We start from the raw sequence: 23,127 nt of genomic DNA on the forward strand, positions 1-23,127 counted from the left end.
CTTCAGCGCGACTGCTCCCTGCTGCCGCCGAGAGGCTGTGCCGCTGAGGGTTGGAGCTCTGTTTGTATACTCACTGTGTTTTGTTTTTTTTTTTTTTTTTTAACGGATTATTATTTTGGATATGTATTTAAAGAGAAGCGCACAGCGATGGATACGCGGATAATGGATTTTCTAGACTCGTAACAAAGAACGTGATCGCTTCCGCTCGATTTCATTGACGCGCGACTGTACCGGGGCACTGAAGGCTTAACATTAAAATGAACGTTGACACGAGCGTTTCCGGGCACCGCCCTCCTCCTTCCGGCGGCATGGCGGCCGGCGCGGAGCTGGGCTTCGCCGCGGCGGTGTGCCCGGGCGGCTCGTGGCGGCTGCGCAGCGCGCAGTTCCCCAGCAAGGTCGGGGGACGGCCGGCGTGGCTGGGCGAGGCCGGGCTGCCGCCTTCCGACGCTCTGCGCTGCGCCCGCTGCCTGCAGCCCCGCGCCTTCCTGCTGCAGCTCTACGCGCCGCTGCCCGACCGCCCCGACGCCTTCCACCGCTCCGTCTTCGTCTTCGCCTGCCGCGGCGCCGCCTGCTACCGCCTGCCGGGCCCGGGGGGGCCGCTCTGCGGTGAGCCGGAGGGGCCGCGGGAGGGGGAGGCGCGGCCGGCCCCGCTCGTCTCCTCCTCCTCCGCCGCGCTCACCGCCGCCTCTTCCCCGCAGCGTTCCGGAGCCAGCTGCCGCGCCGCAACGACACGTACCCCGAGGAGCCGCCCTCCGAGGAGCCCCCGCCGCTCCCCGAGCCGCTCCCGCGGCGGCTCCGCAGCGGCGCCGCTCTGTGCCGCGTGTGCGGCTGCCTGGGGCCCCGCGTCTGCGGGCGCTGCCGCCGCGCCGCCTACTGCGGCCCCGAGCACCAGGCGCTGGACTGGAGGCGCGGGCACCGCCGCTCCTGCGGGCGGGGAGGGGACGCAGGTGGGTCCGGGCCGCTACGGGGGTACGTGTAAAAGCGGCATCGGCCGTTGGTAACGAGCTGATGTGTGCACGTCTCTGCAACGCTGCACAGCAACAGTGAAAATTTGAAGTGTGGCTGCACGTGATGGCATGTAATAACACCCTGTGTGCCTGCTACAGTGTGTTTGTGACAGCTCTTGTAGTACTCAGCGGGTGGAAAATGGTGTGAACTTGGCGTGTTTGTCATTAATGCTCAGCATTAGAAGTGATGTGGGTTTTATCTACTCTTGCAGTGTCTGGGCTGTACTTCTGCTGCGTAGCACGCTGTAGCAGCTACTTCTGCATGGAAGAAGAGTACAAGACATAAGATGGCATTGTGAAGTTCTGTCTGTTTTCTTCTTTTATAGATGCCTCCGAGGACACAGAGCCGGACCATAATGAATTCCTTTTTCCAGAATATGAAATTTTGATAGAACCTGAGGAACCAGAGTTTCCTGCTGACGGCAGCGTGGGTCCTGATGATGAGAAGGGACCTGTGGATGCATCCAGGAAACTGGAAAAACAAGAGGAAAACAGAGTCACAAGCACTACAGGTAAGAAATAAATGAATACTGAAGCCTGAGTTACATCTTTAAAACATCAAATGCTGTAGTTCTTAAATGTTTCACCGAAAATACCAATGTTACATCTACAGTTCGTGGTATGTTCCATCATATAAGTTGCTTTCATGGGACAGACAGCTCCAGCTGCAGGAGCTGTTGGAGGAGCTGTAGCTGCAGTGAAGCTGCAGCACTGGACATTAGGGAGCATGCTGTACCCTTCTGTGCTTCCCTCAAGAAAGGAGAAACTCGAGTGAGATAAGGAGGGCCCTGAGCATCTTTCAGGACTGTTGGAATCTGGAGATTGAGTTAGGTGTGCTTAACCTTATTTGATTGGTTTTGCTTGTGTTAATACACATAAAATACTTAACAAATCTTCTCGTCTCTGACAGAATAAAATTGTTCTGAAGTAATTTTAGTTGACCTTGAATTCAAAAGCTGAAGCTCAGGCTCCTTCTCCCCAAAATGATTGCTCGTAGTCAGCACACAGGCTTTGCACACACCCATGGTGGAGAGTTTGCAGTGCTGCAGGGGAAATTAAGTGGGTTCCCAGCTGTCCTTTATGGTATGAAGCTTCGAGATTCTCAGTGCTCCACATTGAGGTGAACATGGGAGGGCTGTGGCAGGGGTGTAACTCTTAGTGACTGAAACTGAAATCAGGTGCCTGTGCAGTGCGGGTGGCCTTTTCCCAGTGCCACAGGCTGCAGCTTCAGCATGCTTAGCGATCCCTTCCAGAAGCTGTAGATTTTGGTAGATGAGCTCCTTCCCTTTCTATTGTTCCACTGCTGACATTGATGGTTGACTCTAATACATGGCTGTGTGTCAGAATCTTAAGAGTACATCACAAAAAGAAACAGTAAGTCTTGAGAGTGATGTACACTGGGACTGACTGAGAGCCAGATGCACTTAGGGATGCAACATTGTTTTTAATTTTTATTTTCTTGTGTTAACTCATAATCTTTGTGTGTTTGTTTTCTTGCTTAGGTGAAGCATTAGATGAAGAGACATTGGAAGCAATGGCAAAACACGAGACTAAAGAAGACAAGATCTTCCAAATATTTAAAGATCGAATAGCTGCTGAACCAGAGCAGGTGAGATGAAGAAGCCTTAGAACTTGCAGTGTTGTGCTCCTATAAAATGTTTCACTTTCAGTCCCACATTTCAGCGTAAGATTGTAAAATGTTTCACTTCCAATCCATTCATACAATTAGAAATGGTGACAGGAATGCCTCATTGTCCTCTGTGCATCTCAGTGAAGCTTAACTTTCACTTCCCTCTCCAGCCCCATACAGACCAATCTGTGTAAGGAAGTGTTCTTATTACAATTAGATAGCAAGAGAACAACACACATGAATGTCTGAAAATGTCTGCATCTTGGACATTAGGACACTCAGACCTGCTAACAAAAACAATTGGGTTTCACTCCTGACTTTTCTGTACATTTCTGTGTATTCAGCTATCAGTCTGCCTGCACCTCAAGGCTATGAAATGAACACCTAGCATTTGTGGTTCCCTTAATTAATACAAACAAATACATTGATCCAGGGATGAAGTGCAAAAAAGGATATATACTTAAGTTTTCTTTACCAGTTAATCGTATAGAGTCAGTTTTATTTAGAATATTGCATCTGCTGATCAACTTTTAAAGGAATGGACCTTTTACTTAGCCATCTTAAAGCTGCATTATGTCAGTAATTACCACTTTTATAACACAACAAAAGACAGTGTTAACTTAAATGCTGCTTTATTTTAGATAATCAGATACTGCAGAGGAGGAGAAGGCCCTATCTGGGTATCGGGTGAAAATATTCCTGAAGAAAAAGATATCCCAAATTGCTCTTGTGGTGCCAAAAGGGTATTTGAATTCCAGGTATGGAAATTAATTTAAAGATAATAGAGGCGATATAGTACAGATCTAATGGTGTCTCATTGTAGGAGCATACACTTAGAGCATAGTAGTTGAAGTGCTGACTTGTACAGAGCCCACTTTTTCAGCTGCTTTTTCCTATAGGAATTCTTTCACGTAAAGAAAGTAGATTCCCATCCTACTAATTTGCACTATGTGTAAAATGGGGCAGTTGTGAACGTGGAACCGACTCTTAAATCATAGGAACCTGGTATTGTTCAAAAAAACACCCTATAGGAGCATTTGGGACGTGATTTGGAAGTACACTGAGCTGTAAGCATTCATCTGTACAACTCTGAATGCTAGAAGCATACGTATGTTGAATACACTTCATGTCACACTAGGATGAGAAATGTAATCATGGAGATAATAATTTGAAATGGAGAGTAGCTGGTACAACACTTACCCACAGAATTTGTGTCAGGAGCATGCCGTTGATTCCCATTGCACCTAGTACACTGTTTCAGGAAGTTTAAGCTGTTACTTAGTACTTGTAACCTGTGTTTCTCCCTGAAGATAATGCCACAGCTCCTGAACCACCTGAAGGTTGACAGCCTGGGGGAGAGCATTGACTGGGGAACACTGGTGGTGTACACGTGTGCTGAGAACTGCGGTGCACAAAACAAGTACACTGAGGAGTTCATCTGGAAGCAAGACTTCTCTGTAGGCTCAGCTGAACTTCCATTCAGTTCCTAAGTTGAGTTATCTATCACTTAACTCATTTTTCAATGCGTCTGCCCGTTTTGCAGGCAGGTAACTGAACTAACATCAGTGACAGCAGTCCAGCACTTGTCTCGTTGCTCCAAGATAGGAGCCCTAGACAACCCCTTTCTCATCTCTGGAGGAGCAACTTGAAGTTGCTCATAAAGCCAGATGAAGTTCTACATTGAATTTCACTTCAAATATCAACTCTTGAATGTTTATTTAAATAAAGATGAAATGGTTTTGGACTGGTAGAAGTATCTTTTTTGGCAACTGAATTTGAGAATCTTAGATGATTCCGTCAGAAGTTTGTGCTTTAGAAAATCAACAGGAGTTCACAGAGAAAAGCAGACTGCTCTGAGCTCATTTCTGTGCTGATGCTGCTCAGCAGGTTACCTACAGCAGTCATAGCTACAAGATGAAGCTGCTTAGCCCTTAAATAGGCAACTTAATTATGTTTCTCTCTACCCAAAGGTATGCTGGATCTTAAGAGGCAGTTGCTATGCGCTGTGATTAATGGCAATTCAGGATAAAATGAACAAATAATTGTTCTATTTGACTTAAAGCCATTAACTGAGTTAAACTGTTTCTGCATTGGACCGTCTATTGCAGAAGCAGTTTAAACAAAGCCTGCTTTGCCAAGAGAAGTTTATCTGTTGCTTACTGATTGTAACAGCAGATTCTCAATCTAAACTATTTCTTAACTCTGCCACCCATCCTACAGTGAAGTTTAAAAACAGGTGCCTTCAGCAGGGACTGTTCTGGTATTTGTCTGCTGTATAATTGAGGGGAGAGTAAAAACAGAAAACCACTGTAAGAATAAGCAAAGTCTAGGAATTAAGTAAGTTCACTAAGGATTTGCAGATGGTGTGGTAGCAGAGCTGTAACTACTTATCTGGAATGAAAGATCAGTTTAATTAAGTAAAGAGACCATGGTTTCATTTGGGTTAGTTATAGATAAAAGCTGTTTGAAAGAATGTGCAAGTCATTGAAAGGTTATTACTGGAAATGGACTGAAGAAAAAAAAGTTTATTTTTAGTTCTCAGCTCATGAAGCTTCAAGCACAGTTCCAAGGGGAGATTATGTACACGCTGACTCGAGCTGGAAGGGCTTTGACATTTCATGGGAACACTATTATAGTGAGACTGTCATAGTTGGTAAAATACAAAAGTGATTTATAAGGAATCCTAGAAGCTAAGCAAGGATCTTCTGTTCCAGTTCACTCAAGTGTAGCAACATAAGACTTGCATAAATCCCATCTGTTGAATGGGAGGCAACGTGTACCTGAGCACAAACTCCTGTAGCCAGTCTTCTCTTTCCTATTAGTGTACTGGAATAGGCTCAATGTTGCCAAAGATACAAATACTATGGTAAGCAAGCCAGTGCTGTTAAGATTTCCTCCAAATGACAATTACAGCAGTGTGTGTGCTACTCAAAAATCCAGACTAAATTACAAAGAACTTCTCAATATATTTCACTGTACCAGCTGTGTAATTTGAAAACTCATTGAGACAGTTCCCATAATTGTATAAACAGGGTTTATTGTACACGTGGAGCTGCAGGAGAAAAAGAGGAGGAATATATATATTATATATATATGTACAGTGAGCTGTTTTCATTAATAAATTTATTTTGCCTTGCTTAATACTGGAAAGAGGGAATGTGTCTGGCACCAAAGGAATTTAAAACTGAAGAAATTTAAAAGCTTAACTTTGAAAATTATAAAAACCACGGTCTTAATGGAAGGAAATTAAAACATATATACATGGCAACTGAAGTTGTTCATACACTGAGTGACACGGTCGCATTCTTCTTTTAAACCAATTTATGAATTTTCTATTAATAGAACCGACATTAAAACTATTTAAAAGCTAGAATATAAATAAAACTCGGGAGGGACTGCTCCAGGAGCAGCCCAACAAAGCAACTCACAGTAACTCAGTAGACATAATCATCAATAAAACAATTCCCCTTGAGCAGCAGGGAAATAGGCACTAACTGGGAAGTAGTCCAAGTCTGGTGTTGCAGTTTCACTGAAGTCCATCTCTCATTACTGCTGTGCCGTATGCAATGCCTTTTAAAATGTACCCCCAATTTCTCTGAAATATGTAGGAACTGTTACGTTGTCTTTCGGAAACCCTTTAAAATAGGATAGATGTTTTCAAATGCTTCATAGATTTCTGCTCGAACTTTAGCACCTGCAGTAAAGGAGAGAAACCGACTTAATTCCCTCTCCCTCCAGAGCCAAATAGTTCATTTTAATTTTCAGGATGTTTATCTGAATGCAGCTTTATATACATCCACCTCTGCTACTACATCCAATTCTTCCTTTACGTAGACATTTCATATAAAACATACATTATTGGAGTAAACAGAAGGCTAATAAGACAAGTCCTGAGAGTTTTTTTCATTACCATCTTGGTGCTTACGCCACACTTGCAAATGAGATGTTCTAAACCATTTCTTAGTACACTCAACTGCAAAGCACAGCCCCATAGGATGCTTCTGCAGAAAGGCCTGACCAGCTGAGTTCTATTCAAGAGAGCAAACATATGGGGAAGCAAGGTCTGGAAACAGCAAGCAAAAGCAGAGGCCGTACTGCAGGTATACATTCCTTCTTTCACCGGTGAATTGCATTTTTTCTATACAGTAAAACTCAGTGCAAAGGGAAAAGGAAGGCTGCAGGTTCATACGTACATTAGGTTGGAAAGGACCTACAAGATCATCTAGTCCAACCATCCTCCTGTCACCATCGCTACCCGCTGAACTACTAAATCAAATCCCTTAGCACCTCATCTAAACGCTTCTTGAGCAGCGCTAGGGACGGTGCCTAAGGTGGTGCCTAAGATGGTGGAGTGCCTGAAGTTAAGGAGGCCCTAGAGCTCAGGCATCTCCCCTTCTTTGGCTGCTGCATCAAAGGAAAATGGCAACAGCCTCCAGCCAAGCTGTTACAATGCAGTGAGCTCTGTCACACGCACCTCATGCACAGATGCAGACTTTCAGATCTTGCTGAGAACTTTCTGCTCTCTTGGAGCACCTGCATTCTTCATTAGGATTCATCAGGATTAGGTTTAACCATGCATTTAGGTTTGTTTTGTGGGTTCTCATCCACAAAATAGCACACTGTCTGTTTTTTCCCAGTATTGTCACTTCTGAAGAAAAGCAACTAATAAGTTGCACACTCAAAGTTGCATACTTTGTTTATAATACAGTCTAAAACTACTAGAATAAAATACTTGACTTACCAGTTAAAACCACTTTTCCAGAAACAAAAATAAGCAGAACAATTCTTGGCTTGATCATTCTGTAGATTAAGCCAGGAAACAATTCTGGCTCATAGCTGAAAGAGAAGAGTCACAGGGTTTGAACATTGCCAACAGCCAGATGTCCTAGCCCTTCACTGGCAGGGCTGCAGAAACAGACAGGGCAGATGTAGGCAATTTGGGAAGGGTAGCAAAGAATTGTTGCCCAATATCAACCCATGACAATGACATCAGTTACACCACAGGCAGAGCTGGGATGGGAGCAAAGACACTGGCTCCTCTCTGATGTAAGGAACAATCTAAACATACAGCACTCTGAGCTAGTCACTACACAGCAAGAATGAAAGGCAAGCAAACCTTCATTTACCTGCTGAACTGCTGGTGTGTGAGTACCAGTCCTTCTAATCTGATAGGAAATTTCACATCACAGCTACCCACCATGTTCTGAATTTTAAAATCCAAAAATTTTGCAGGAAAACCCAGTTTCTGAACGACTCTTGCATACTTCCTTGCTGCCAGTCTGGACTGTTCTTCGCTGAAGGGAGAAAAGGATAGCCATCTTATTTCCCCTGTTAAGCACTACTGCAAGCAAATAGCACTAAAACACAAGTATTTAACTGGGAAAGAAATGCGTGTGTTGCGGGAGGGGGCAGCTGCAAAACGTTTACGTCCAAAATTAACAACTACCTCTACTTTGCACACTTAATTGTGGTACTAAGGTCCTGAACACCATTAATATTGTATTCACCGTTTATGAAGCAGAAAACTTAACATATTTCCATACACTTCAAATATATACCTGACACTCTCAGTAAGGCATTAAAATTGTTACTTGAGTTTTTAATCCCACTACTGCTAGAAAACACACACACCTACAGAAGCCTCTAAATTGCCAAAATCCTCTGCTTGATTAAGGCCAGGTATTCAGACCAGGGTTTAACACAACTGCACAGCCTTACATGCTATTACAGACCTCAGTCTGCTTCAGTTTTGTAGATGTGAAGATCTGGTTCCTCCTGAGGCAGAGTAAGACAACTTGAATTTTGAACATCACTGGGCAGATGAAGTGCTTCCTCTGCAGCTCTATTCATCACTGATGATGGGAGGACTGGGGCACCTCCCCTACAAGGACAGGCTGAGAGAGCTGAGGCTCTTCAGCCTGGAGAAGACTCCAAGGAGTCCTTATATGGCAGCCTTCCAGCACCTGAAGGGGGCCTACAGGAAAGCTGCGCAGGGACTTTTTATAAAGGTGTGTAGTGACAAGAAAGGGGGAAACAAGTTTTAAACTGAAAGAGGGTAGGTTTAGACTAGATATTAGGAAAAAAATCTTTACTGGAACAGGTTTTGCCCAGAGAGGCTGGGAATGCCCCCTCCCTGGAAGTATTCAAGGCCAGGCTGGATGGGGCTTTGGGCAACCTGGTCTAGAGGGAGGTGTCCCTGTCTATAGCAGGGGGGGTGGAACTGGATGATCTCAAAGGTCCTTTCCAACCCAAACTATCCTATAATTCTATGATCTTTGCTCACTTATCTCATTCCTTCTGGATTCCCAAAGGACTTCTTCAGAGCAGAATCTCTCTCCTGTCCACTAGAGTAAAGCTTACGTTTAGCTTTCGGTTCTCATGCCTCAGTGATCCCGTTAAGAACAAGTCAGACTTCAGAGACTGGAGATTTGGAGCTCTTGGACCACAATTAGTAAAACAACTCAAATACCAAATTGCTCTTATCCTGCTGCTGCCCATACAGTTCAAACAGTTTCAGTGCACTGTCATTCTATGCACTTGTACACATACAAACATATAAATAAACACCATATAAACAAAGCAGTATTTTTAAAGCATCCATTGTAGTTTCAAAAGAATAGATGGCCTTAGTTAGTTTGCTTGTGACAGCAGAACATACCTTTTTGCTCCTGTGCACACCATTTTTCCAGAGCTGAATATAAGCGCAGTAGTTCGTGGTTCTCTTATTCTCATAATAACAGCAGCAAAACGCTGAAATGAGAGCACTGAAATGTCCTAATTACATGAAAACCAAGCTTGCATGACTTAAGTAGCCACTGCAAAGAAATAACTAGATTCAAGTATACTTAACGGAACACTCTTCGTTCAAGCACTTCAAGTAAGCATTAATTAGTTTCAAGCACAATTAGGGGTAGAGTCAAACAGGAAGGGTTTTTAGTACTGCACTCCTCTTTTCACTGAGCTCATCTCTGACCCCCATGTATGTGACACAAATACTGCTAACATGTGCAACATAATGACAGCGATGATCTTATACCAAGTTTTCCTCCGCATCTTGAAATTCAATCTGTTCTAAGTTGGATGGAAGATTATGCAAATATTTTATGGTCTGCTTTGGTTTTGTACCTTAAACATTTGAGTAGCATTAGAATACCATCAAACAGAACCACTGGAAGTCAGAAGCCACGTTCCATGTAAGCAGAAGTCACATTAACACAGTAGAACACAGCATCCCAGTGAGCTCTAGCTTCTTATTTTACACACTGTAACATCTCTACTGCATTCAGAAACATTCTTAAACTCCTTGAAGCAACAGATACTGCAAACTGATCTGGGCATCACAAGCAAAATCCTGTTTCTGTGCTGTATTAAACTTGGACCAGTTCACTGTACGGTTTTATACATTGTTCTGCTGACATAACGAAGGTAGGAGCGTGGGTTACCCCAACAACACACTTGCCAAACTATGGCTTAAATAACACAGCCAAGCAACGTCTTTTTTCATAGAAGGATGTACTGACTAAAAGTCAGGAGTGTGTTACATAACCCTTCTTTTCTCTCTACTGTGGAAAAACAGCATTTTGTATTGATCATTCTAGCCTACAAGTTTTACACAGCCACCTACCCCTACCATAAGAGCTGCCATGGCATGCTCATTTGTGAGCTGCACGAGCATCTTACTCACATGCAGTTGTTAACAGCACCTCTGGTATAAATAACAGTAACAGTCAGTACTGGGGGAAAATGTGAAAGAACGGAGCTGAGGGGGGAGTGAGGCCATAAAAACCCTGTAACTGCACTGCTGCCACAGGATTCCAGGGAGGCAGCCAGAGGGAAGAAGCCTTGGCACACACGGAACAACCATGGCTCTTATGGAGTCCAGACATTGAATTCTCCCTTCCTTCCTTCTTGTTGGGAGATAGGGAACAAGACTTGCAGACATTTTGCAATAACACAAAAATGGAACGTTCTGAGCAAAAGCAACAAACATGTCCATATAAGCAGGAACTCACTGCAGCTCTACAACAACAACAACAAAAAAACACTTTCCCAGTATATTATAGAAATCAGTCCTGCTGTTCTTTCTAAAGCTCCCAAATCACAGCTTCACATAAAACACAGCTACATTGGCGTAAGAATGCTTTTTACTTGTTCAGAAATCTTTAATAAATTTATTATTAACTCTACTATAAAACTGCATGTTTCTGAATAAAGGTTTTTCAATCTAGCTACTACAGCAAAGCACACTCCAAACCTGAGCTGCTGACAAACCTGTTATTGGATGCATTCTAACACACTTCTCTTACCTTGGGATTATATTCAGCATTTCGGGCACGAAGCGCAATGGTTTTTAGGTCAAGTTTGCAACCAAGATTCACCGTGGACACAATATTCCTGAAAAGAGTTTACAGCAATACATTAAAAAATTAAATTAAAAAAACTAATGCATCTTATCCATAATAACATGCTTTATTAATTTCATTTTTTCGTGTTTTTAATGAAGCAAGCTTAGATCACATCTCTCCTGACAAGAAACTCCTGTTTTAGGCATGAAAAAATGTTTGAGGTTGTGCTGTGAGCCCTCACGTCAAGAGGGTTTAAAAAATCTTAATACTGGAGACTATTCTTTCTGTGCAAAATTCACTTTATCACCTATTTCTCTTTTGGCCTTTCAGAAATTGTACAAGTCTCTATAAAGCTACAGTTCAGTGAAAATACTTTCATACCTGAAACTCAAGTAGTTCTAGGTTGTAGTAATGGACTAGAAAATGGAGCAGAGAATATTAAAGACTGGTCAGCACTAGCTTCTAGACTATCATCCAGTATCTCCCCTCGACCCTTTCTAATTCCTTTTCAGATGTTATAGTTCCTGTGGTCTGCTTTAATATCTCACCAACAAAATTCTCTGCACAGTGAAGCGGATCTATTTACCTTTTTTGCTGCCTTGAGAAAGTTACAGATGAGAGTATGTTTCAAGATCACTACATTTTGAAATACCAGATCAACTCAGACTGCTTCATAAGTCAAGCAAGATGAACTCCTAGAGCACAGAGCTTTAGCACTGTAGCTGCTAAATGAAGATACAACGTTCTGCACCACTCACACAAATAAATACTCAAGACCTCCCTTCCTATCAAAACGTAGCACCCAACTCCTTACATGGCTTTGCTATTGAGTATTCTGAGTTAAAGCACGTCCTGAGAGAGGACGAGCTGTACAAGCACACGACACACTCACTGGAGCTGTGGCACTATCCCAGAGCTCTCGGATGCTGGTGTCGCAGGAGTTATGGGAGTCATCGGAGTCATTGGGGAGGGGTACAAAGGTGTGGTTCCTGGTAAAGGGGCTGTGGTAAGAGTCTGTGAGTGGAAGAGCTGAGGAGTCTGTCCAGATGTCCCCTGTGTCACTTGCTGCGATGTTGACTGCTGTGCTGCTTGTTGCTGCTGCTGCTGCCGCTGCTGTTCCTCGAGGATGGACAGACTGTTGGTGCTCTGGACGGGCTGCGGTGTCAGTCCCGTGCCATATGGCATCATTGGGCTGAAAATTGGAATTCCAGGAGTCATTGCACCCTGCAGAAGAAAGCAGGAAAAAGAAACCACGGATGCTGTTGACTTCATTTTGTTTTGAAAAGAAAAAGCTTGGGGTAGTAGCAGAAGAATAAATCACCTTAGTTGGTCACATCAAACCTAATGCATATTTGTAACTTGCTAAAAACAGAAAACCCTTGGAGAATGCAGTTCTTCCATAACACAAATCACAATCTCAACTGATCTGTCAGTTCCAACACTGCTTGGCACCAGCCAGCAATGTCAGTATGTTTCTGACAATACCTGTAAAGCATGTCTCAGCGTTGACCCATGATTTTTACTTGCAATCATCTGAACGAAGGCTGTGCCCATCATACCAAATGCATTCATAGCACAGATATACTCCATTATGTAAAAGCCAATTTTAAAGATTCCAACAGCAAAGACCAAAGTTGAAACCATAGAATGGCTTGAGTTGGAACAGAAAACCCACCCAGTCCCACCTCCTGCCATGGGCAGGGCTATCACCCACCAGTTCAGGCTGCCAAGGGCCCCACCCAACCTGGCCTTGAAAGCCTCCAGGGATGGGGCATCTACAGGTTCTGTGGGCAGCCTGTACCAGGGCTTCACCACCCTCTGTGTAAAGAATTTTCTCCCAATATCTCACCTAAATTTCTGTCTTTTAGTTTAAAGCCACCCCCCCTTGTCCTATCACTATTAGACCATGTAGAAAGTCAGTCCCACTCCTGCTTGTAAGCTCTCTTCAAGTACTGAAAGGCTGCAATGAGGTCTCCCTGGAGCCTTCTTATTTCCAACATATCAGTTTTTTCAGCTTCAGGGAAACCACAGATACATATTATGGGATTTAAGAAATGTATTGATATAAATCAATGTTTTTTTCAACTCTGCTTTTTACTAATTAGGCAATATACAATGAAATTTTTCAAATCTGCAAACAAATAAACAAAACAAAACAAACAAAAAAAACCAACAACCAAAACAAAACAAGACACAAAAACTACATACAAGAAACAGAAAAAACTTTCACAAAGAAATTCACATTGCAGTTGTGTTTTGCATTATTCCTTTTTACCTGAGGGGAGGCTAAGCCTTGAGCATAGGGTGGCAAGCTGTTGTTCTGATCCATGATTCCGGTTATTCTTTGGTGAGGCCAGAAATATTCCCTTCAATTAATTTAAATTAATTTAAAACCAAGGGTTTCTGATCCTCTAAAGCATTCCAGCACAGCAGCTTTTTAGCCAAGCTGAAAACGTTAGGAAAACATCAGCTCCAAAGAAAACGCGTTGCGAGCCTAAAACACTAAACAAAGCCTGAAAAGAAAAGATGCAGTATTCTGAGAATAACATTTAAACAAAGCACACCTATCAGCTGGTACGTTAGATAACAAACACCCACATACACATATATATGAGAACACTCACACGCACACCCATGCACCTTATATAAAGTAATCTCTTCCTACAGCACCTTACAGCCCCACGGATGGTCCCAGCTAGCACCCACCTCCAAAACAAAGCCCTCCTTCACACACAGCTCCAGTCCTTCATGCTCACTGTACCACGCACTTCAGAACTGAATTCCACCAGCTACTGACCGACAGGCCTAAAGCCACACACTGCTTGCACGTCTCTTCCTGGGCAGAGTTAAAAGCTTGGCCTTCCAAAAATGGTTTTTTTTTTTCTGCTATGGGAAAACACCACTGGTTAGCTCAGGTCTAGGAAGTCTCCTCCCATCTACTTCCATAAAGCAAAGCACTAATACACTTTGAATTGCAGCGATGTGCTTTATGGGGGGAAAAGAGAAAGTGAAAGCTAACTTCAGGTATACATGTGAAATGAATACATGCTATTGGGTTCTGTTGTTTCACTTGTAGGTTTCGGGGAGTTTTTTTGTTTCTTTGTTTTTAACAAAAACCTGAACCTCTATTGGCACGCTATGGAAAGCCACAGTATAGGTAGAGAGTTTAAATGCTTTCACAGGTTTGTAAGAGCTAGAAATTATCTCTGGAGATCATGAAGTCCAGCCTCCTGCTAAAGCAGGTTCCCTACAGTAGGAAAGCATCCAGGTGAGTTTTGAGTACCTCCAAGGAAGGAAACTTCACAGCCTCTCTGGGCAGCTCAGCCACCCTCACAGGAAAGTTCTCTCCCTATTTGTATGGAACTTCCTGTGTTGAAGCTTGTGTCCATTGCCCCTCATTCTGCCTTGAGCTAGGGAACCCAGAACCGAACACGGTTCTCCAGATGTGGCCTCACCATGGCAGAGCAGAGGGGTAGGATCACCTCCCTTGAGCTGCCGGCCATGCTCTTTGCGAGGTACCTCCGGGCCATGGGGGCACACTGTTGGCTCGTGGCCAACGTGATGTCCACAAGGACGCTCAGATCCTTCTCTGCAGACCGTCTCACTACCAAACGCTACACCCTTTTATTAAATACTTTCCCGTTAGTTCATAGCTTGCTTAACTAGCACTCGCTTTTTTTCCCCCAATGTGCTTCCGCGTTTCGTACCCTGGAAAAAGGGAGCCCATCGGCCCTGACATGCCTACACCGAACCCACCCGCAACTCTCCATCCGCGGCCCAATGCCTCCAGCAGGAGCGACGGACGGAGCCATCCCCACCCCCCCAAGCCCGGGTGCAGCGCCCACGTGCACGGGAAGAGGCTATTACAGCTCGAGCCGCCCCTCCCGCCGTGCCCGTGCCCGCGCCAAGGCGAAGGCCGCCGCCGCCGCCTTCCCCGCCTGCCGTCACGTGGGGGAGGCGCTTACCGCCGCCCGCCGCCATCGCACTCCCGGCATCAATGGCCGTAACGGGACCGCTCCCGGCGCGCTGTTGGCCCCGTGGCCCGCCCACACCGCCCCATCCCGTCCCTCCCCGTCGTTCAGACCTGCCCGGAGGGCCCCGACCCCGCGACGGCGTCCACGGGGAGGAACGGAACGAGCCCGGCCGGACCAGCACCTCCCGCCAGACCGGCGCGAGCCGCGGGGCGGAGCGGGACGCCCAACTGCCGATACCCGCCGCGCCCGGCGACGCAGCCACCGCCACACAGCTCCAGCAGCAACCAAGCTACGTTCCGCTCTCGCGCCGCCGGCGCGCCCCAATTGCGTCACTTCCACCACGCGCCCGCCCCGCCCTCTAAGCCGCCATCTTGGGTGTGGGTGGGGCGGGGTGCCCGCTGGGTGTTGGACTCTGCTTGCGCCTCGTATCGCTGCGTCCGGAGTCGCGCTCATGGCAGGGGCCTGGCGTGCGTCCCGTTCCTTCCTCCTAAAGGCCGGTGCGGCTGTGCGGTTGCTGGAGGTGGGGCGCGGCATCTCCAGGGCAGATGAGACGAGGTGCCCTTACTTCATAGAGCGCCGCCTACTCGCTTCCGGTGCCGCCATTTTGCCGTGAGACAGCAGTGAGCGGCGGCGCGGGGATGCTGTCTACCGCCGGTTACGCGGAGCTGAGGCCGGAGCCGGGCTGCGGCGTGGGCGCACCCGTGCAGTACCGCTTCTCGCCCTACACCTTCAACGGCGGGTGAGAGTCGCGGGCTGGACTGGGGCGAGCTGGGGCTGCGGGTCCCCGCGGAGAGCGGCGGCTGCGCCGCGTCCTGCTCGTTTTCGCCTTGTCGACCTGTGTCCTGCGGATCGGTGCTCCTCTTCAGCTTTACTTCTGTATGCTAGCGTGGCTTTTGTCACTCTTGGGGAGCTCTTATGGGTCAAAACAAGCGCTTTCCCTTGCCCAGGGGCTTGTTTCTTTGTAGCGATCCGGGAAACGTGTCTAGTAGTCACATCTGTTTGTTTTAAGGCTGTAACTGAACCAAGAGATTTGTCATAACTAGTACAAGTGGGAGATGTTTTACAGATGCTTGCTCTGAATTGACAAGCATCTGGCCAGCGTGATGTTCTTTAGATTTTTTTCGTGATGACTGACTGCTTTTTCAAGGACATCTCTTGGTTACATAGTGGCACTGTGGCAGTCACAGAGGAATTACCTGGTAATTAATAAATTAGGTTAACATTAGGTTGAAACAGTGATGCTAATTCCACGATAGCAGTGCTAAGTGCGGCTGGAAAATATTTCCTTGCAGAGCCAAACAGTTTTAGAAGGTTGCTGATTTCCTTAAACTCATCTAGAACGTAAGACTGTTGTATCTTTGTTTTATGAAGACTGTCGTATCTTTGCTTTATGCTATGCTCAGTCATTGCTAAGCATCCATACAACTTGTGGTCAAAGTAGAGAATCGTGTGCATTCTCTTTAGAGTGTCTAGTGACTTTTTTCCTCCAATCCTTACATGTAGGGGAGTGTGTAGTGAGAAACATCAAGGAATGTAATAAGATGCATGACCCAACATGAGTGTGGATAGGGAGCTTTTATCTTGTCCGTTCATCAATTATCTAAGAACTGTGATGTGCCAAAAGTTGTGTTTATATGGACATGTTATATATATGTTATATACTCTTCTTTAAGGACTGTGTTGGCAATTGCTGGAGAAGACTTTAGCATCGTTGCCTCTGACACACGACTGAGTGAAGGTTATGCAATTCACAGCCGGGACAGTCCAAAATGCTACAAACTGTAAGTCCGTACCTTGTATGAAGTGAAATGTAGGAGTGATGCTGGGTATTGATAAGTGTGTCACTTGAAATAGTCTGTCTTGTTCCTTATGTAGAGCTCTCAGGAAAAAAACAGTAGTAACACAATTGATTTTGTGTTTTGATATTGTGTTTCTACCTAATAGGCAGCTGAGCACTATGCAGCTGTTTGCTCACTTCTTTCCAAACCCTGCAGTGGGATGTGGAAGAGAGTTAGGGAAAAAACAAGGTAAAGCAATGGGCTGATGCAAAGATAGGTCAGAAAATTCAGGAAATAATAATAATGAAAGAATGTAAAAAGTAAATGCACAATGTAGTTGCTTTCCACCTGCTGGCCAACGCCCAGCCAGTTCCTGAGCAGCAGTTTCCCACTCTGCACTGATCCGCTCTTTCGTTTTATTGTTCCACGTGAGCCTGTGTGGTATGGGACATCCCTTTGGCCACTTTGGATCAGGTGTCCAGGCCTGTCCCCTCCCAGCTTCCCTTGCACCCTAAAGCCTCCATTGCTGAAACCAGGACAGTGTATCAGTGTTTGTAGGCTCTCACAGGCTCATTAGAACTTAAAAATTCAAATGTGGGTTCCTGTAGTTATTGCTTATTAAATGTTTGCTCTGCAACCAAACGAAGAGATAATATTGTGAGGTGTAACAGTGGTTAATTGTGCTGACACAAAGAATCACCTACAGCATAAATGTTACCTCACCACCTAGAAGCAGCCCCTGGCCAGGTGGAGTAAAGCCACACTGATTGATATGACATAGCTTGGTAATAGCTACAGTTAGAAGTGCTTGAAGAAATTAAGACTTTTTTTTTTTCCCTGAAGTTTTGCTGTGGAAATCAGTGGATTGAAGAGTGACAGAGCACTGGCACAGCTGCACAGAGAGGTGGTGGAGTCTCCTTCTCTGGAGACGTTCAAGGCCTACCTGTGCAACCTGGGCTAGGGAGCTGCTTTGGTGGGGGGTTGGACTCCACGATCTCTAGAGGTCCCTTCCGACCCCTACAATATTGTCGTTCTGTGTGACCCATCACTTACTGAGTCCTTTCCAAGATGTAAGCTGCAGTTAGCTTTTATTCACAAAACACCTGTTACTACATTTTTAGACAACTATTTCTCATAGTGTTAGAGAAGCTGGAAATACATGTGATCCTTTCATAACCTACTTTGTAAGAAAGTGATGTAGTTCATACTAAATCTAAAATCACAACACAACTTTGTTTTACAGAACAGAACAAACAGTCATTGGATGCAGTGGGTTCCATGGTGACTGCCTTACGCTTACTAAAATTATTGAAGCAAGATTAAAGGTAGATAACTGTCTTAATGTATTTACAAACATATTTTTTGGTATCACATTTGAGACCTGTTATAAATTTAAGTACAGTTTTTGCTGTTTGTCATCAGGTGTTTGTATTGTAACTGTATTGCTGGTGAAAGATCTGGCAGGTGAAATCACAAATGTTACAAATGCTGATGAGGGTAAATGATGTGACATTTATTCTTTGCAAAGCCTCTGAAAAATATTAGTTTTGATTTATGATAAGGCATTAATAAGGCATTACTGTTAGACCAACATTGTTTGTGTGGTCGTGCTACTTAACATTTTGCTAAGCATCTTTCTCCTCTGTAGTGAAGTTACAGAAAATGTAACTTTGAGTATAAATTTGAGTGTGTGACTCGTGCTGTGCCATTTGCAGATGTACAAGCATTCCAATAACAAGACCATGACTACTGGGGCTATTGCAGCAATGCTCTCTACAATTCTGTATTCTCGACGTTTCTTCCCCTACTACGTTTACAACATCATTGGTGGACTTGATGAAGAAGGTAAGACTTGAAACAAAAGAGAAAAAAAGAGTGGCAATGTTTCTGTAGGTGAGTAGCTGTCTTTTTGTCATGGGTGTAGTGAAGGAGTGATGACCTTTACAGTCCTATTCAGAGCACTTGCCTTTAGGCAGTAGGTAATTACACAAGTCAAACCCATACTGTGCATCTGAAAACATTTCCTTTTTTCCTATAAACTTGGTCTGTATGAGGAGTTTGAAAACTAGGTTATAAGCAAAGCCACTATGGCTTACCTTTCATGCTTTAGGCTGAAACTGTTTATTACAACTTCACTGGAATTCTTGAATGTTTCTGTAAAGAAAATGTTAATGGTAGAATTTCTTTTGTTCGTGCCTCTCAGTAGGGTAGAGATTGTGAAGTATGAAGGCCAACTCTGGAGGCAGTTTTTTTATGGAGACTTTTAAATGTTAACTAATCTCTTAACAAAAATAATGATCTCTGTGTGGATGCTATAAGTTTAATTCTCCCCTTCCAGGCCTTTCTGTGTCCAATGGTGTGGTTGAGCTGCTAAAATACTGTGTTCTCTGACTTTCACTCTACCGCTCACTTTACCACTTTAGATGAAGTGCTAAGGGATTTGATTTAGTAGTTGGGTAGGGATAGTGATAGGAGGATGGTTGGACTAGATGATTTTGTAGGTCCTTTCCAACCTTATGAACCTATGACTTTGAGCAGGAGCTCAGAGGTGATCTCGTTTAGATGATTTCAACCACTCCCCACAGTTTACTGTTAAAACTAAGTTATAGTGCTTCCCTAGTCTTGCTGAGATGTCTGCAGTGTGTGGAGGACGAGGGTTAGTCTGCCCTGGTAATGGTAAATGTCAAACTGTGAGGGTGAAGTAGCATGTGGTAAGGATGAAAGTACCCAGTGTTTGCACATGTGGGATTAATTTGGGTTCAGTGAGATTGATTTGTTCTGATTTAATGTTACTGTGTGGATCCTTGCTGGGGTTGCTGAGCTACCAGTGCTGTGTGGCCAAGTACACTGGGCAGCCCATCGCATCAGGTGCAGCCTGTCTGAACAGGAGGAATCAGTGTGGCCAGGCTTTCATTTTCACTCGTTTTCCCCCTGTGAAACCGTGTAGATGCTGTGGTGCATCTCCATCTGTGATGTTGGCACAAGATAGTTTGCTTTGTGCAACCTGGCCTGACTCCAGGGGGAAGCACATAAGAGCCCAGTGCACCATCCCTGTTTCCAGGAAGGCACTGCAGAAGCATCCAAGCACACTCTCTGCAAGTAGTTCCAAGAACTATGCCGTGATGGCTAAACTGCTAATTGTAGAGACAGTACAGCTCTTTGTTCAGCACTGTGCTCTAACATGTTTTGATTATTCTTCATTAGGACTTTTTCTGTGGTAAGTACAGCAGAGAGCATCTGGTAGAGCTTAAATCGTGAAGATAACCTTGCATATAAGAAGACACCATACCAAAGTGAGCGTGCTATACAAAGTATTGTCTGAATGTAGTGCAGTACTATTTTGTAAAAGTTTCTTAGGAGATCTCTGGTGTTCTGGAAACTGCTTATAGACTGAACTGTTTTTGTTTTTTTTTTTAAATGTAAATCCTTATTAGTATTATTGTTCTGGATTGCAATTATGTACTTTTTTTTTCTTTGAAGGGAAGGGAGCAGTCTATAGCTTTGATCCGGTAGGCTCATACCAGAGAGATTCTTTCAAAGCAGGTGGATCAGCAAGTGCCATGCTGCAGCCCTTGCTTGATAACCAGGTAAAATTGTGTGTGTGTGTTTGTTTCTTTTTTTAATGATCTCACTGAACATTCAAGTTACTGTGACTTTTGGGAGGGATTACTTTGAGAGGGAGTTTAAATGTATTACAGGAAGCGTGGTTAATCCATACATTTAAACATTGTGTGGTTCTGCCATCTCAGGAGAAGTCTGAAATGTTTTCAGATTTTAATGTTGGACAGTGCACAGCCTATTTACAATAGTTAAATGCTTTAATTGAGAAATTGTTTCCCACAGAAGCTTCAGTATCAGGAGAATCATGCGTCAGTATTAGCTGCTGGTTTTAAATTCTAGGTGCATTTAGGCTTAGTTGCTTGTAAGAGATGCTCCTAGGATGAGCAGGGATGAGCTCGTGTGCAGTTGTGATGCTGTTAACCCAGTGAGAAGCTTCTGAAGAAATAGATCAGTATCTTGTATGCGCTGAATGTTAATAGGAAAGGCTGTGCTTCACTTTAATTGTTAGTGTTGGTAAAGTGCTGACCTTACAGCTATAAACTGTGGAGGATTACTTTTGCCGAGTGTGGGTTTTAAAGCAGAATATCATCATTTGTGTAAATGTGCTCATTCTAATGCAGTGTCTGAAAAAGCTTTCATGCTAGATGGAAGGTACTTCCCTTGAAATGCTTTCTTTCCTTAGATTGGCTTCAAGAACATGCAAAATGTGGAGCACGTACCTCTGACCCTGGAAAAGGCATTGCAGCTGGTTAAAGATGTCTTTATTTCTGCTGCTGAGAGAGATGTGTACACCGGTGATGCACTTAAGATTTGCATCGTCACAAAAGATGGAATTAAGGAGGAAACCATCCAATTAAGAAAAGACTAATTCAGTTCACATACAAACGTGTAATCTACGATGTACAATTTAACTGTGATGTGAAGGTGTTATTAAATTTTTTCAAGAAGTTGACTGTTGTAATTGTGAATATTTTTTCTCTTCAGTAGTATTGATAGTGGTATTTTTTTATGTGTATACGGTTGTTATTTTTGTTTTGTTTTCATGATAAGGGGCAGGTAAGTGAGAATATGGTGGAACATCCACCCAGCAGGTTGTTTTGGGGCAAGGAAGTTGACTCCATGCCTCAGGACTACCTCTGCCAAGAGGGAAAGAAGGGTAGTTGTCTTGAGCAACTCCCTTCTGATGGGAATGGAGGGCCCCATGTGAAAACCCAGCTGATAAAATTGCCACAGTGGCGTCAGCCTCTCAGCTATGGATTTGTTTTTACAGCATCAGGTTGTTTACTCTGCACTTGGCCTGATGGTGTCTGCCTAAGTCATAGGGGGAAAAGGAGCTCCCTGGGCTTTTTGACAGGCCTTTAAACTAGGTTTGGAGGAGGAAGCAGCTGATAGCAAGCTTGCCTGTGACAAAGTCCAGGAGAATACAGCTAAGAGGGAGAAGGTGCTAGAGAGAGCCCCCAACCTGCTGTGTCTTATGTTGAATGTACTAGGCAGCAAGCTGGTAGAGTTCAACATTAGAGCTTTAACCCAGATTTGATGGGGTGGAGGTTTATGCACTGCTGAGGAGCAGAGGGGAATCAGAGAATGCTGTGACTTCAGGAAGCAGTGGGTGAAAACGTAAGATTGTTCTGGGAGGTTTTTGGGAGGCCTCCTCTGAGAGGGTAATGTTGCTGAAAGCCCAGCTGAAGTGCCTCTATACCAGTGCATGCAGTGTGGGAAATGAGCAGGAGGAACTGGAAACGGGGGAAAGCTATGATCTTACTGCTGTCGTGGAAATATGGTGAGATGATTCAAGTAACTGGAATACCATGTCAGGGCTGTGAGATTTTTAGAAGGGATGGGTGAGGTCGAAGTGGTGGGGAGTTGCCCTCTTTGTTAAGTGCATAGACTATGAGGAGCTGTGTGAGAAACAGCAACAGGTTCAGAGCCTGTGGGTTCGGATTAGGGAAGGGACCAATAAAGGATGGCTGGGGATTGGGGTGTGCTGCTGGCTGCCCGATCAAGGAGCTGTTGATGAGGCCTTGCTGCTTCAGCTCACAAGCTTGTGTCCTGGTGGGGGATTTCAACCATCTGAATATCTGCTAGGAAAACAACATGGTGAAGTGCAAGCGATCCAGGAGACTTCTGGAGTCTGCTGACCATAACTTTCTAGTTCAGGTCTTGGACAGGCTCACCAGAGGTAGTGTTGGTTGGACCTGGGAATGCAGGCCAGTGAACTTGAGCTCTGTGCCTGGAAAGATGTTCAGACGCACATGAGATGTGGAGGTAATCCAAGACAGCCAGAACAGCGTGTGCCTCAGCACTCTGATGGCCCTCTAGTGCTGAAGTGATGGCACTGGGGGACAACTGATGGCAGCGGATGTCATCTACCTGGACTTCTGTGAGGCCTTTGACATTGCTCCTCACCACATCATCACATCTAAATTTAAGAGAGATGGATTTGAAGGCTGGGCTATTAGGTAGATAAAGAATTGGTTGATTGTTGCAGCCAGAGGCTTGTTGTCAACAACACGTGCAGGTAGAGGCTGGTCACAAGTGGTGTCACCCCCAGGAGTCCATCTTGGAACTGGTGCTCTTTCAATATCTTTATCAGTGACACACACAGTGGATTGAGTGTACCCTCAACAAGTTTGCTGCTGACACCGAGCTGAGTGCTGTGACTGGCACAATAGAAGGGAGGGACGGCAGCCGGAGGGACCTGAACACGCTTGAGAATTGGGCATGTGAGAATTCAGTGAGGTTAAACAAGGCCAAGTGCAAAGTGTTGCACTTGGTTTGAGGCAGTCCCAGACGTGAGTACAGACTGGGAGGAGAACTCCCTGAGAGTGGCCC

The 23,127-nt window shown here is 44.7% G+C and overlaps 3 protein-coding genes across 5 annotated transcripts; 2 read left to right on the forward strand and 1 right to left on the reverse strand.

Moving 5' to 3' along the window:
- Positions 1 to 308: 308 nt before the first annotated feature.
- On the forward strand, positions 309 to 5,308 carry PDCD2 (programmed cell death 2). Its single transcript, XM_065730762.1, has 6 exons — positions 309 to 606; positions 699 to 947; positions 1,334 to 1,519; positions 2,510 to 2,616; positions 3,279 to 3,395; positions 3,948 to 5,308. The coding sequence occupies exons 1-6, from the start codon at positions 309 to 311 to the stop codon at positions 4,125 to 4,127; spliced, it is 1,137 nt and encodes a 378-aa protein (XP_065586834.1). The 3' UTR covers positions 4,128 to 5,308.
- A 103-nt stretch (positions 5,309 to 5,411) lies between these two features.
- Positions 5,412 to 15,213, reverse strand: TBP (TATA-box binding protein). 3 transcript variants are annotated; one of them, XM_065730784.1, is made up of 8 exons: positions 15,067 to 15,213; positions 13,258 to 13,495; positions 11,875 to 12,206; positions 10,944 to 11,031; positions 9,296 to 9,387; positions 7,764 to 7,931; positions 7,379 to 7,473; positions 5,412 to 6,331 (listed from the first exon to the last, which is right to left on the reverse strand). In XM_065730784.1, exons 2-8 carry the CDS (start codon positions 13,309 to 13,311, stop codon positions 6,252 to 6,254), a joined length of 909 nt encoding a protein of 302 aa, XP_065586856.1. In that variant the 5' UTR covers positions 13,312 to 13,495; positions 15,067 to 15,213; the 3' UTR covers positions 5,412 to 6,251. The 3 variants fall into 3 exon arrangements, with proteins under 3 accessions (XP_065586856.1, XP_065586847.1, XP_065586865.1); XM_065730775.1 differs by lacking the exon at positions 15,067 to 15,213 and adding an exon at positions 13,689 to 14,088; XM_065730793.1 differs by lacking the exon at positions 15,067 to 15,213 and adding an exon at positions 13,780 to 13,801.
- Positions 15,214 to 15,419: 206 nt separating this feature from the next.
- PSMB1 (proteasome 20S subunit beta 1) lies at positions 15,420 to 21,245 on the forward strand. Its single transcript, XM_065730819.1, has 6 exons — positions 15,420 to 15,695; positions 16,630 to 16,737; positions 17,978 to 18,059; positions 18,450 to 18,579; positions 20,215 to 20,321; positions 20,978 to 21,245. Exons 1-6 carry the CDS (start codon positions 15,595 to 15,597, stop codon positions 21,161 to 21,163), a joined length of 714 nt encoding a protein of 237 aa, XP_065586891.1. The 5' UTR covers positions 15,420 to 15,594; the 3' UTR covers positions 21,164 to 21,245.
- The last annotated feature ends 1,882 nt before the right edge of the window (positions 21,246 to 23,127 follow it).

The sequence above is a fragment of the Cyrtonyx montezumae genome, unplaced genomic scaffold, assembly GCF_038088225.1.
Source record: "Cyrtonyx montezumae isolate F1298 unplaced genomic scaffold, pur_monq_1.0 scaffold_0, whole genome shotgun sequence".
Lineage (NCBI taxonomy): Eukaryota > Metazoa > Chordata > Aves > Galliformes > Odontophoridae > Cyrtonyx > Cyrtonyx montezumae.

Bases quoted from the DNA above. Each gene is read 5' to 3' on its own strand.
- TBP (XM_065730784.1), bottom strand. From the start codon at position 13,311: ATGGATCAGAACAACAGCTTGCCACCCTATGCTCAAGGCTTAGCCTCC. The intron at 12,207-13,257 runs GTAAAAAGGAAT...TTTCTTCTGCAG, and splicing joins AAGGCTTAGCCTCCCCTCAG to GGTGCAATGACTCCTGGAAT. The intron at 7,932-9,295 runs GTATGTTCTGCT...TTCTCCCTTCAG, and splicing joins GTGTGCACAGGAGCAAAAAG to CGAAGAACAGTCCAGACTGG.
- PSMB1 (XM_065730819.1), top strand. From the start codon at position 15,595: ATGCTGTCTACCGCCGGTTACGCGGAGCTGAGGCCGGAGCCGGGCTGC. The intron at 16,738-17,977 runs GTAAGTCCGTAC...TTTGTTTTACAG, and splicing joins AGTCCAAAATGCTACAAACT to AACAGAACAAACAGTCATTG. The intron at 20,322-20,977 runs GTAAAATTGTGT...TTCTTTCCTTAG, and splicing joins AGCCCTTGCTTGATAACCAG to ATTGGCTTCAAGAACATGCA.
- PDCD2 (XM_065730762.1), top strand. From the start codon at position 309: ATGGCGGCCGGCGCGGAGCTGGGCTTCGCCGCGGCGGTGTGCCCGGGC. The intron at 948-1,333 runs GTGGGTCCGGGC...CTTCTTTTATAG, and splicing joins CGGGCGGGGAGGGGACGCAG to ATGCCTCCGAGGACACAGAG. The intron at 3,396-3,947 runs GTATGGAAATTA...TTCTCCCTGAAG, and splicing joins AAAGGGTATTTGAATTCCAG to ATAATGCCACAGCTCCTGAA.